Consider the following 13813-nt stretch of genomic DNA (forward strand, 5'->3'; position numbering starts at 1 on the left):
TTCCTGCCAGATTGTCTGAGTGTTTGGACAGCGAGGCGGAGACGGTGATGCAGCTGCGCAGTGAGCTCAGGGAGAAGGAGATGAAACTGACTGACATCCGCCTGGAGGCTCTCAGCTCCGCTCATCAGCTGGACCAGCTCCGGGAGGCCATGAACCGCATGCAGGTCTGCATAAACAAACACTAACTAACAATCACACTACTAGGCTTTCTGTGGGTTTAAACTGTCAGTCATATTGCACATTTCCATTTTTCACTTGACATTCCCCTCTTAAAGAATAATAGGCTTGATGCTTTAAGGTCAAAGCTAATCTGTTTGTCTAATGTTGTAAAAAAAAAAAACAACTCTAAAAAGACTTTACAACTATTAAATTTGTTTACTTTTTTAAAGATTTTTATGGGTAAATTCTAAAGTGCTCACATCTTATGACACTTATCCACATTTAACACAAAAATGTGAAATGAGCAAAAATTATTTTTTTTAAGCTGAGTTTTGTTGATGGATGAACAATGTTAATCCTTGGCGAAGAGGTTTTTTCCAACATAAGCCCTTACATTTTATTTTTTTAAGAAAGCTTTTTGTAACTGAACTGAATTGTGAGGACTAATTGGTCTGATAATTTTGCAGAAATTTCAAAGGAGACATTATTTGCACTCAACAGGCATTTTAATGTAAACACATAAGTTGCCCTGAAGGGGGAGCTGTAGTTTAAATTCAGAAAAAAATAGAATTAATCTTTTCGCTGTTTTTTGTTATAAGCTAACTTCATCTGTGTGTGTGTGTGTGTGTGTGTGTGTGCAGCTGGAGATCGAGAAGCTGAAGGCGGAGAACGACCGTCTGAAAGTGGAGAATCAGGGCAGCAGGATGGGCTCCCAGGCCTCCATCTCTTCCTCTCCTCCCCCTCACACACACAGCCAGGCCCAGGGAACCGGGCCGGGGCTCTCCCAGCACAGCCTCAACCTCACCACCAGCGAGTCCACCAGCCTGGGTAAGACAGAGCTGATGTCACAGGACCTACACAGTTCCTGGTAGATCTATACCAGATACTGAATAGGATTCAACAGCTGGGACATACAGTATAGAAAGAGAAACACCTAAATCAGACATTGACATTAGCATTTTCCATGGAAATGTAGAAACCTTTTCTGACTTTATTCTGCATTGCTATTCAGACATGCTGCTGGACGACACCGGTGGAGAGGGAGGGATGAGGAAGGAGGGTCGACACGTGAAGATGGTCGTCAGCCTGGACGAGGACAGCAAGTGGGGAGAGGTGAGACCTGTTTATAAACTATAACTTAATTAGTTTTGTGTTGGTTAAGAGTGTTAGTTTACCTGAAGAATTCTGGTGTCTAAAACCAGTCTTGTTTTTTATTTGACAGGAGGGCCGGCCTCGTCATTTTCTGATTGGTTGCATCGGTGTGAGTGGTAAAACCAAATGGGACGTCCTGGACGGGGTGGTCCGGCGCCTTTTCAAGGTAAACATAAACAGAACTAACCACAATACAGATGAGGTAACAGGTTTGACTTTTTAGGTTGTTGAAATGATTTATTTTTTTAAAAAGGCCGTATTTTTTTACCACCAGTCTGCACACGCAACTGCCAGTGATGCAGCCGTGACTTCGACTCCAAATTGGTCGACAGAATGACTTTATTTGAAGGGTTAAATTTTGGATATCCCATAGTGTGTGTTTTTTTTTCTATTTTTTGACAAACTATACTACTACATGTATCAACAGGGTACAATTGGGCCATTTCTAGCATTTCTAGGCATTTTAAAATTGGACCTTTTAGGACTACACTATATAAAAAAGGTTTCTTTATTCCTAATGATTTAACAAAGCTTCAACACTTCAAACAGTCAAATTTAACAAGACACGACATGACAGCATGGTCTGTCTGGAAGTCAGAGAGGAAGACATCTCACGCAGACATCCTTTTACAGCTGGCATGATCAGCTGCTGGCCAGTCAGCATCTCCAATCACCACCTGCAAAAACAAACACACAACACAAAAGAAGCAGCACCTCGCTCTGGCAGGGAGGATTAACTACATTAACACACTGAAAACACACTGTTTTTGGACATTGCATAATATGTTTTTTTTCTGTCTTTTATTGCTATATTATGCTCTAATATGTATCAACAGACTATAATTGATCCATTTGAAGCATCTTAAGCATTTTAAAATTTGACCATTTTTGACAAAAATCGGACTTTTATTTTTAGGGTGACATTTTTGGATATCCCATCACATGGTGTTTTTTTCCGCTATTTTTGGACAAACTATACTACCACATGTATCAACAGATTATAATTGGGCCATTTTTTTTAGCATTTTAAGCCATTTTTGACAAAAACCTAAATACTATAGACCAATTTACTGTTTACCAACAACAATGAAGTATTTTGTGGGAGGAGCCTAACTGGTGGCAGAAAGTGCAAGTGGTACAGTCAAATAATATGTTCATTGTTAAATGACTGATTATCTTACATGAGTAAGCTAACCAGTATGTGGTCAAAATTTCATGAAAGGTCAAAGTATGATGTGGTGTTTTAATAGAAAAAGCAGTCTTGCAGCTGGTTTCCTCTGCATAGAATTCACAGAAACAGCCTTTAAATGCAGAGACTTTGTGTCAACAGGAGTACATCACCCATGTGGACCCGGTAAGCCAGCTGGGCCTGAGTTCAGACAGTGTTGAGGGATACAACATCGGAGAAATCCACCGGCCCAGCAGCCTCAGCGCCGCCCACACGCCTGAGCTGCTGCCCTGCGGCTACCTGGTGGGAGACAGCAACACCATCAACATCCAGCTCAAAGGTACCTCATCAAGCCAAATCTGCAATTATCATTCTCTAAGAAACTATCAGAACTTATTCTACAGAGAAAAACTGCAATTCACTATTGTTAGCTGAGAAAATCTTGTTTAAAACCAGATTCAATTAAGTTAGTTTAACATGAATGCTCAAGAATTACTACATGATACTGTGTGTGTCCAGGTGTGAGCAGTGAGAACGTGGACTCGCTGGTGTTCGACACTCTGATCCCGAAGCCGATGCTGCAGCGCTACGTCTCCCTGCTGAAGGAGCACAGACGTGTCATTCTATCGGGTCCAAGCGGGACAGGAAAGACGTACCTGGCCAATCAGCTGTCCCGACACCTGCTGCTGCTGGAGGGCCGACCTCTGACCCCGCGTGCTGTCGTCACTTTCAACGTGGACCACAAGTCCAGCAAGGTGAATACAAATCATGTAGTTTTACTGGTTGTTAAACCTCCTCTGCAGAGAGCTAACTCTACTGTTTAAACTTAATTGGAGAATTATCTTACAAAGGTTTTGTGTAGAAAACCCTGATGCTTAAAGAACATCCAAACAAATATGACTGATTACATGATTTCTTATACTCTCTCTGTCTCTCTGCAGGAGCTGCGTCAGTACCTGTCAGGTTTGGCTGAGCAGTGCAGCGGTGTCCCGGGGGCAGACAGCCCTCTGGTGGTCATTCTGGACAACCTGCACCACGTCAGTTCTCTAGGAGAGATCTTCAACGGTGTCTTCAACTGCAACTACCAGCATTGGTCAGTTGGCACAAACACATTCATCTGCACAATCATACTAAAAATGAAAGTGGATACACAGCCGCTACATTAGTGCCCTAAAACGTTGGGGACTTCTGAACTCGTTACTCTACTCTGAAATTGGGATTTCCACTGGCCATATGTCTCTATTTATTGTATTTGATGTATTTAGCCAGTGATTAGACTGGTGAAATAAATGTCATGGGATCATTTAATAGTTTGGGTTCGAGTAGTTAGCTCTTAGGGTAAGCAGTCTTGTTTTGTTTTGGATGTTTTTAGGTTGTAAATGCTACTATACAATGCATGCACTTTTTAAAATCCAGATAATGTGTCCATAAACATGTTGTAAATACTATCTGCATAATGCCTGGGCCACTATTTTCAAGCTTCAAATAGCTGATCAGGGTGTTCCATTTCATACATCTCCATTATGATTGTACTCATATTTTAACTGTTAACTGTGAATAAACTGAACTACTTAAAATAAGCAGGTTTAAGCATAAACATCACTGTTTTCAACGAAAAGTAGAGCCCTGTAATAACAGCTTACAGGAGTTGTATCACACACTGCAACACAGATTTAAACCCTCTCAACTGCTCTACTTTAACACATGTCCGTGGCTTATATAGCTTGATACAACTAAGACGAGACTGATGTTACGTGATGAGAAAGAATAATAATCAGTGTTTTTCTCTCCTTTCAGCCCCTACATTATCGGCACCATGAGCCAAGCCACATCCTCTGCCCCCAACCTGCAGCTTCACCACAACTTCAGGTAAACTGCTGCTGATATCCTCCACCCACTCCTAGAAACTGGATATTTGACATGTTGAAACTTTGATTTTGTATGATACTAAAGTACTGACATACCTGTGTGTTCTCTGATCAGGTGGGTGCTGTGTGCCAACCACATGGAGCCGGTGAAAGGCTTTCTTGGTCGCTACCTGAGGAGGAAGCTGATCGAGACGGAGATCGGCAGCCGAACGCGCAACATGGAGCTGGTGAAGATCATCGACTGGATCCCGCGGGTTTGGCACCACCTCAACCGCTTCCTGGAGACACACAGCTCCTCAGACGTCACCATCGGTGAGAGAATGATGCACAGTACACCTTTATTAAATGCAAGTGTGTGCGTACAATAAGTGTCTTACCTCTTTGCTCTGTGGTGTGCAGGACCTCGTCTCTTCTTGTCCTGTCCCATGGACGTGAAGGGATCCAGGGTTTGGTTCACTGACCTCTGGAACTACTCCATCATCCCCTACATGCTGGAGGCCGTACGAGAGGGACTGCAGGTAACACACACACTTTAAATTTAAAAAAAAAAAGCCCATTTGAACTGAATAGAAATGGAGAAAAAGGAGTGATTTTGTTCTGAAAAAAAATGGATTATGTTTGTTTATTTCTGGAGTGGTGTTTTTATATATTTCATAATAAAGAGACTTGATTTGACATTATACGGAGATGTTTAAATGACCAAGCTGAAAGAAGTAGAAGTGTAATGAGTCTGTTCAGCTTTGCCCTCTCACAGGACCAGGGTTATGTTCATCAAGTGAAAATGATTCAATTTGTACTCTTAATCTGCATGTAATTTGCATCTGATTTAATTAGGCAGCGGCTAATCACCAGAATGCAACCTCTGAGTAGGAGTGAAGGGTAGCTGGAGTTCAGTAGACAAATTCGTCTCATCAGCTCATCAGCAAGAGAAACCACAGTGTAGCAAAGCTGAAAAGGAAACATTTTTTTCATACTGAGGCTGCAGTTTTTCTCAACCTGAAATACTTAACTTGACATCTGTTCAATTCTGTGTCTCTCTGTAGCTGTACGGTCGCAGGGCTGCGTGGGAGGACCCTGCTGCTTGGGTGATTGAAACCTACCCCTGGTCAGCCACGTCAAGTCCAGCTGATTGGCCCCCGCTGCTGCAGCTCCGCCCGGAGGATGTGGGGTTCGATGGCTACTCTGTCCCCAGAGAAGGCGTGAGGAAAGAACCACCACAGAGCGACAGCGACGCAGATCCACTGGTGAGCAAATAAATACACACGAAGAACAGGATCACTTTAGGCAGGGTAGTCATGGACAAACATATACATTTTTTCATACATTTTAGAAGAAATGTAAGTATGAAAGTTCATTTTTTGCCCTTGAAAACAGAAGTTTAGCAAACAAGTCTTAACTCAAGGTCCATTAACTTTCTAACTTGCTACAGATTAAAAGCTACTTAGTGGATCTTATTGTTTTAACACGACAGTCTTAAAAGGGAACAGCTACTTAAGGAATTGTTAAACCTGATCAGACTAGGGTTGTCACGATACTAAAATTTTCAACTCAATACCGATACTCAGGAAAATATTCGATACTCGATACCATTTTCAATACCACAAGGATAAAAACAACGACCCCAAAATTTAACAGAAATATTTTTAACAACAAGAAAAATGCAACATGTAAAAATTAACTGAACCACAGGTTAAATATTTATAACAAAAAACAGTTGTGCGAAAAGAAACCGCAACTATGATAACAAGCTTCAGGTCTGAGGTAGGTACAATATTTTGAGGTTGTATGCTGTGCACAATATTAGGAAAGCTTGATAAAAAAGAGGTAGAGTCAGCTGTTGCTGTTTGGTTGCAGGGCGACTTTTCTCTGCTTCATTCTGGGACTTCAAGAGAGAAAATAACACTTTTCAGACACCAACATTTATGTAAACTTATTAACTCTATGCTTATGTATACTGACACTGTGTCAATTAACGTAATATGGGCATACTACGTGCCTGATTTATTTATTTACGATGCTTATAATCATTAACGTGGCGTCAGCCTTTAATTGCTAGCTGCGGCTAATGGCTAATAATAACATGGGCAACATTAATGCGAGCCACCGGCCACGATAACATCAGTAATAGGTCAGTTTGAAATGAAAGATGCTAACCTGTCCAATTCACTGTAAAGGCCAGTGTGTCGGTCCTTAAGATGTTTCACCAAGTTTGAAGTACTGCTTGTGCACGTCACAGGGGGAGGGGCCTGCTGCTGTGTGTGTGTGCGTGCAGGCAGAGAGAGAAAGGAAGCAGCGTCGGCAGCTCGCCGTCGGGAGGGGTGGGGGGGTGGGGGTATCGATACTTTTGAAAATGAGTATCGTATTCGGATACAACGTTTAAGTATCGATACTTTTTGGAGTATCGATACTTTTGACAACCCTAGATCAGACTGACACTTGTTTCTGCCAACAGATGAACATGCTGATGCGGCTGAAGGAGGCGGCAACGTCATCGAGCCCGCAGAGCTACGACAGCGACTCCAACAGCAACAGCCACCAGGACGACATCCTGGACTCGTCGCTAGAGTCGACCTTGTGATGCAACACTGGGATCATTTTTTAGGAGGAACTTTTTTTTTTAAAAGGACTGTTCTCACTGTGAGAACTTCTTCTTTAGGGTATAATTTCATGCCACAAAATCCAGCCACCTTAATTTGGGTGCAGGTAACCCAAATGTTTAAAATGAGAGAAAAAAAAGGTTCAAATTGCATTTCAGAAAACGGGCAACAATAGTTTTTTACTGCACTGCGCTGTTTAGTTTTTTTGTTGTTTTTTTTTCACCGCTGTGGCCCGTGGCTCCTCTGTCAGGAGCCTGACATCTACTTCAGACAGACAGAATAAAAGCACACAGCCTGTGACTGTTGCGGCATCATCATTACCATCATCAGCATACTTACACACCAGCCAGGAGTCCTTCAACCTCAGCTCCAGCTCATCAGGCTGAGAGTATCCCAGCTCTGCCCAGCTGCAGTTCAGCTGAGCTGCCTGCAGATGGCGATACAGACCATCCTTATCTCTGGAGCGTCGGTGAGAACACAGATGCTGCTGGTTGGATGGATGAACAGCCAGCAGCTTTCCGCTCTTCCTCCTCTGCGGCTGAAGTTGTGATTGCTGGAGGATAAATCGAGGCAAAGTGAATGTTAAGTCCAACAGCCCACCCACACTTCTGAAACTATTGACGCTGTTTCATTTTTTACAACCCCAAACTATATTAAAAAACAACTTTTTGAGTGGAAAAAAACAGATTATGTATGTCCACAAAAAGTAATGAAGAAAGCACTAATAAAAAATAGTTTCTACTCAGTTATATCTGAATGTTTTTGAGTTATATGTCCGCATCCAAAGCTCTACATGGACGACAAGGATGAGAACTGTTGTCTTTATATGACATAAATATGGCAACATTGCTTCACCACCAGTGTAATGTAAAACTGTAAAAATTCTCCCCATAATTCTTGCTGACACTTTTTTGTTTCTTTTGGAGTCGACACATCATTACAGTACTCTTCATCCTGCCTCGTAACTTAGAAACTGATGTTCTTGCAGAAAGTATTTCCTTTGAAATGAAGCAGAATAACATATCAATGGTTGAAACAGACACCAACATCTATAGCCCATATAATATTACAAAGCAATCCAAGACATAATTATATAATAATGTCCAAGACAAAATTGTATTTACAAATTCCCCTTATAGAGTCCGAGTTCTCCCAAAAACGTTCAGAAGTAAAGGGCACTAAGTGGGATATTAACATTCACTATAGCTGGATTTATCCTCTGAACGTTTGAGATAATGTCCTTTTCGATCTGTGTTGTGATTTTCCACGTTAAAATGCCTCTACCACTTCTAAGTTCTCGCTTTGAACACTTAATAATCCTTTGAGATCTCCATGCACATTGGCCCAAACAGGCTGTTGTAGCACAAATCTCTTTTGGTGCTGGACTGAACTCTTAAACAATGCCTTACTCTTTTCTAACAGACTATGTGCATTAGCTGATTCTTTATTTGTCTAAATGGCTGTAAACTTAACAGGGCTTCGGGTCGACTCCCTCCTCGAGCACCTCGGGTTGTCGAGGAGCGCCGTCGACCTCTCATCATATCAAACACCAATGCCGTGGGATTGAGACATGAATGAGATGCAGTACTTTGGGTTTTAAATTAAAAGTTGTATGCATGTATGACCCAGTGCTGTGAAGCTGGTGTAGATATTTGGACCACTAGCAAAAAAAAAAAAAAGAAATAAAAAATATATAAATGTGTTTTGGTGCTTGAAATCAGAACGTTCTGCAGGTTGATTGGGTGCGGGAAGTTTAAGAAGACGTGTTAATTTTTATACCTCATCCCCATCCTTTAACTGTGCTTTGCCACGCTCATAGTCTGTTTTATGTGATTTGTGATGAACAAAACTGTCCTAACAAACATGTTGAACTAATTAAGTGAAAACTAGTGTAAATGCTGCTTTGTTTATAGTGAAATAATTAATCTGAGGTTAAAGGTATAAAGGTACTTGTTGTTGAATGATAATGTAAAACGGTTTGACATAATTTCTGTTGCTTAAAAATATAAAGAATATTGTACTTTTTATTTGCTTTAAACCTCCCGGCCTGCCTTCTGGGAAGGGCAGGCGGACGTTTAAAGAAGGGGTCACGTCATCCAGCACAGCTTCCATCGATTTCAGTGTTTTTGTCAAAGATCCTATGCAACATTCATTCTGATCTCCAAATGGAAGCCAAAAGCTGAATGGGCGTTTGTCCCCCTGCGTGGTTTTCAGCACTGCCGAGACGTACAGCATGGAAGCAGACTTGTGAGGACTTTTTTTTCAGATGCGTGGCCCATGTTCTTTGTCCATATGTGTGGCTGTGTAGTTTAGAGGCTCTCATGCTATGGTCCTTGTAAGCACAAAGAGACTGATTCTGTTCGTCTCGCCTGTTCTGAGAGGTGTGGATGTTGTTGAAGCATTTGACCAGTCTGTCAGTTTATTACTCACAAACTCTATGAATGTTTAGCCTTCTTTGCTATGTACATTTTTTATATGTAACATAACTTTGTAAATAGTTGGATTATCTTGCAGCATTTTGATGACTTTTTCTAGATGATTTGTTACAGTACTTGAAAAAGGAGTATTTTGTGTACAGTCTCTTTACATCAGAGCAGATTGATGCTGTTTGTCATCACTGGTCTGTCCAGGGCTCGGAGATTTAAATCTGATATCACTGTACTAGTCTTAAGTTATTGTGATTCAATAAAATTAATGATTATTTATGATTGAATTGTCACATGGTTTCTTGAACAAACAACATACACGCACTTGATTTGGAATTGTTTACAATTTTATTTGGTATTTGTACAAAAAGTGTGAAATAAACATATATACAGCACATAATACAACATCCTTATTAAACAAATTCATATAAATTATTAACGAAATAGCTACATTTTTCAATAAACAACTCTATTCAAGGTCAAGGTAAAAGTAAATCAGTATTCTTGGCATAAAATTTCCATACAAAATTGTACAAAATACTGTACAATTGAACGAAGCTGTGCAAAACAGCAAATTGTGTGTCAGAAGCAGATCCTGTACAGTGCGCACGCACTGATGAAGCAACAAACATGAGTGAAACTTGTTGGGTTTTTTTGTGTATTTTTTTTTTTTTTTTTTTTTACATTTATGGGGTTCCCTTTAAGGCCGGCAGCTTCTTACAAATCTGGTCACAGTCTCATATGAAAACAAAACATGGGTTATAGTCTCTATATTTGCTTTTTAAAATAAATTAAGATACTGTTATTTCTTCTTCTTCTGACTCTGAGAAGTCCGAGTGCTTACTGGAAAGAGATGGAGAGGAAATGCTGGACCCCGCTCTCATTCTCTCTCTTCCGAACTCCTCTTCCTCATCTTCCTCCTCAGCTGAGGACTTTTTGCCCACGTCACTGAGGTCCGGGTGCGGGTTGGCTTTGGTGGGCAGCGTCTGCTCGCGGCAGCCACCTGATGACAACAACTCTCGTTCCTTGGAGTTTCTCCACTTCATCCGTCGGTTTTGGAACCAGATTTTCACCTGTGGAGGTGGAGAAAATGATGAGTGAAAAAGTTCTGCGCCAGGTGCAGCAGAATGCGCAGCTGCGTCTTAACGCACAAATTACGCACGACATACTAAACATTTTAAGCACGTGGGAAGTTTTGTTTACCTGAGAGTCTTTTAGGCCAAGCTTAGAGGCCAGCTTCTTCCTGTCTGGCTTGCTGATGTATTTCTGTTTCTGGAACATTTTTTCCAAGGCTTTGCGCTGCACATCGGAGAACACAGCCCTCCTCAGCATCCCTCTCCGGGGTTTCCCTCTGGCGGCCAGAGGCCACGAAAAGGTCCCGGGAATGGGAACAACGGATGAAGATGCTACAATAACACACAGAAGAGGAATTGGCACCTGTTAGTTTTGTTTTCTTTGCTTTGAGAAAAAAAAAAATCTGTTTTGAGAGAATAAAACCTTGAATCGACCCTGTAGCCACAAATGACCAACTAAGAGATGAAAAAAGCTTACTGCTTTATTAATCTTAACTCAAAACCACTCAGGCATCTATATGAATATAATGATTTCCCTTTCAGACTTTTTTAAACTGGTTATCATTGGAAGTTTTCTCCCTTTGGAACTGTGCAATACGTCTCCGTTTTGAGTGAAATGGCACGAGGTGACTAATTAGCACATTGGCCGGTCCCCAACCGCATTGGTATGGTAAAGAGGTAGCATATCCTTTAAGGAACCCTGTGAGGGCGGATAGAGGAGTTAATAAACCGTGAACGGTAATTGTGTAGTAATGAACTAACGCAGAAAAGACTCTGGACAGGCGGCGAAGGCCATATATTATCGCAACAAAAGGAGATTTACACTTTCAAACTAAACACAACTGCATACCAGAATACTGATGCCCGGAGGGGGGAGTGAAGAGTGGAGGGGAATGGCGCTTTTTTTTTTCTTCGTGCCTTCAAATCATTTTCATTAAATGAACACGAAAAGCTATTCAGGACGCTGGAGTTGTTTTGTTGAGGCATTCAGCTGAGCCCATGAAAAGACTCCATCTCCATTATGATTTGCCTGAATGAAAGCACGGACTAGCGACTTTATAGACTTTTCTAAGAGATTATTCTTTATCTCAACTCGTTGATTGGCCCGCTTGGAGAATAAACGTTTAGGGCACACAGAGAGAGTGAGGACTAGAGGTCAGTGGTAACCTATCCTATGGGCCGTGCAGCGTGCAGGGACGAACTTCCCCCAGCTGGGACGTTTTGGATGCAGTTGAGCTTTTAAAAAAACTCGCTTTACTTCAACTCCCACAGCGCGAGACACTTTCCCTGTCTGCATACTGCTAACTGGACTTCCCCCTGACAGTAGATGCCCTGTGGCCGCAGAAGAATCAGGAACAACGACGCGCTATGTGGTCTTGTGAGAATATTGAAAACTCTCAATAGCGCCTAATAGGGAAATTAGTGCATGACTGGTTCACGCCTTTGCCCCCCCTGGTAAAAGTCACTCTCCGGGGTGTGTGGGTGGTTCGCCCGGTGGGAGCTGACCAAATTGGTCACGGTGCTGAAGGCTTTGTTGCCCGCCACAGCGGCCCGGTGGCCCCCCGGGCTCTGTGGGAAAACGCGGGGCCGGGGAAATGCCAAAACGCCCCCAATGGGAAGCAGGGGGGACTATAACTCGCCACCCCGCCTCAAATTTAGAGCGTGACGATTTGGGATAATTGGTTAATTAGGGGGAGGGTGGGTGGGTCCGGGCAGAGGCCAGAGCCAGCGCTCCCCATTAATAAGACAGTGATTTCTTCTTTTCTGGTAAAAAAAAAAATATGACAGGGTGCGAGAGTGTTTTACATCTAAATGCAATTAGTTCAGACTGAATTCTAAAGGCTGCAGAGATGGAGCTGTAAAGGAGACGTGCGTTAAAGTTGCGCCTACCTGGTAAATAAGGCGTCCTGAATATGGGGTGAAAGGTTCCGTCAAAGCAGGGGAAGGGGAAGGTCTTGGAGTGCAGGCTGCTGACTGTCGGTGGTGAGGACGCTGTGGAGGAACACCAGGCATGTTAAAAATAATTCTAGATTCTAAATTAAATGAATAAGCATAAATAAAGATAAACTCAGACTGAAGGTAGAAACACAACCTGTCAACTCACCGGTCTTTGGTGAAGGTGCGAGGATGGCGCTCATTCCAAACTTGAGAAAAGTTGGGTCCTTGTTGCTCGACAGCGACATTTTCGGCGAGCACGATTCGCGCGTCACCGCGGTCGTGGCCATTGCGCGCTCCGCGGGCGCGCCGCTGAAGGACAAGGTGGTGGTGGTTGTGGGCAGCGAGGTGCACGCAGACGGGACAGTCCGGTTAAGGAAGGCGGCGGGGCGGCTTATCCGCAGCAGGTCCTCCACTAGAAAGCTGGAGTGGGTCGGGAAGGCGGACGGCAGGGTCTGGTGCAGCGGCAGAGCGGCGGCGGGCCGGTACAGCCCCGGGTAGAAGGCAGGAGGCGCGAGGACGCTTGGGATCATCATGGTCCCGGTTTGAAAAAAATCAAGTGTGTGAAATGTGAGATACTCCTCGTGTCAGCTGGGAGAGAATGAGTCGTGTGAATGGCTGCTAACTCCTCTGGTTTCCTCACTCTGGGGAGAGGAGTTTTATAGCAGCCTGCCCCCCCGGCCCTCCGCTCAGAGCTGACAGCCTCAACAATGGGGCTCAACAAAGTTCTCCACATGGGTCGCTTTCATGCCGCATCCCCCGGCCCGCTGATTGGCCGAAGGACGCAATTTATGATTGCATTAGACTTCATAAGCAAGCAACACACAATGTCCCCACCACAAAAGAGGCTCAGTCATCAATTTTGCATGTTGACCACTTTCCTTTCAATTTGTTTTGTTTGGCTGAGGCAAGCGGCCTAATTAAAGAGCAATCTTTACAGATTCAGTCATTATAGGGGGACTTTTAATGAGTACTTTAAAAAGACACTTTATTCTTCTCCATTCAGTGCGTCTCTCTCTTACGCAGGATATAAAAATATACTCGTTAAAAATGTAAAATTATTCTTTTATTCTATTTTCAGTGCTGCAAAAATAAACACCTGCAAGCAGATAAAAGTAGGCTTTAAACTATCTAATGTATTAATAGAATAACTGAGTGGATTTTTTAAATTTATTTATTTTATCCACATTTGCTGCACTAGTTGCGGACGCTGCCAAGCATCTCAAATGTAAATCAGTTTTAGGGTTTCATAGGATTCTCAACACTCAATCTGGCCCTCGTCATGGAATAATGTCTTAAACGGATTTCTGCTATCAAAACGCTTTAACAGATGTGTTAAATATCACTCTTTTTGCATAGGCTTCATTCAGTGCGCAGAGCCGCAGCTCAGTGCGCACAGGAGAAGTGTGCGGCCTGAGCCGTGCGCTCATGATCC

At 42.7% G+C, this 13813-nt stretch overlaps 2 protein-coding genes and 1 long non-coding RNA gene across 4 annotated transcripts in view; 1 reads left to right on the plus strand and 2 right to left on the minus strand.

Annotated features, from left to right (window-relative positions):
* nav2a (neuron navigator 2a) overlaps positions 1-9652 on the plus strand; it is a 132923-nt gene extending 123271 nt beyond the window's left edge. For both annotated transcript variants that reach the window (XM_059347371.1, XM_059347378.1), the window contains exons 29-40: positions 11-164; positions 801-987; positions 1172-1272; positions 1382-1477; positions 2642-2819; positions 2999-3234; positions 3421-3572; positions 4277-4348; positions 4463-4659; positions 4747-4865; positions 5391-5591; positions 6800-9652. In XM_059347371.1, the coding sequence (XP_059203354.1) occupies positions 11-164; positions 801-987; positions 1172-1272; positions 1382-1477; positions 2642-2819; positions 2999-3234; positions 3421-3572; positions 4277-4348; positions 4463-4659; positions 4747-4865; positions 5391-5591; positions 6800-6925 (1819 nt within the window). In that variant the 3' untranslated portion in view covers positions 6926-9652. The remainder of the gene's footprint in view (positions 1-10; positions 165-800; positions 988-1171; positions 1273-1381; positions 1478-2641; positions 2820-2998; positions 3235-3420; positions 3573-4276; positions 4349-4462; positions 4660-4746; positions 4866-5390; positions 5592-6799) is intronic.
* Positions 987-7425, minus strand: LOC131982794 (uncharacterized). Its single transcript, XR_009395422.1, has 6 exons — positions 7284-7425; positions 5448-5588; positions 4725-4859; positions 4444-4625; positions 1335-1988; positions 987-1245 (listed from the first exon to the last, which is right to left on the minus strand). It is a non-coding gene; the product is annotated as an uncharacterized LOC131982794 (long non-coding RNA).
* A 311-nt stretch (positions 9653-9963) lies between the features above and the next one.
* dbx1a (developing brain homeobox 1a) lies at positions 9964-13241 on the minus strand. Its single transcript, XM_059347386.1, has 4 exons — positions 12548-13241; positions 12334-12435; positions 10574-10776; positions 9964-10443 (listed from the first exon to the last, which is right to left on the minus strand). The coding sequence occupies exons 1-4, from the start codon at positions 12912-12914 to the stop codon at positions 10162-10164; spliced, it is 954 nt and encodes a 317-aa protein (XP_059203369.1). The 5' UTR covers positions 12915-13241; the 3' UTR covers positions 9964-10161.
* Positions 13242-13813: the final 572 nt, after the last annotated feature.

The sequence above is a fragment of the Centropristis striata genome, chromosome 2 (assembly GCF_030273125.1).
Source record: "Centropristis striata isolate RG_2023a ecotype Rhode Island chromosome 2, C.striata_1.0, whole genome shotgun sequence".
In the NCBI taxonomy this organism is placed as follows: domain Eukaryota; kingdom Metazoa; phylum Chordata; class Actinopteri; order Perciformes; family Serranidae; genus Centropristis; species Centropristis striata.

Coding starts and splice junctions, on each gene's coding strand:
- dbx1a (XM_059347386.1), bottom strand. CDS start 12,914: ATGATGATCCCAAGCGTCCTCGCGCCTCCTGCCTTCTACCCGGGGCTG. Junction 10,777..12,333: donor CAGGACGCCTTATTTACCAG/GTAGGCGCAACT, acceptor GTGTTATTGTAG/CATCTTCATCCGTTGTTCCC. Junction 10,444..10,573: donor TTGGCCTAAAAGACTCTCAG/GTAAACAAAACT, acceptor CCACCTCCACAG/GTGAAAATCTGGTTCCAAAA.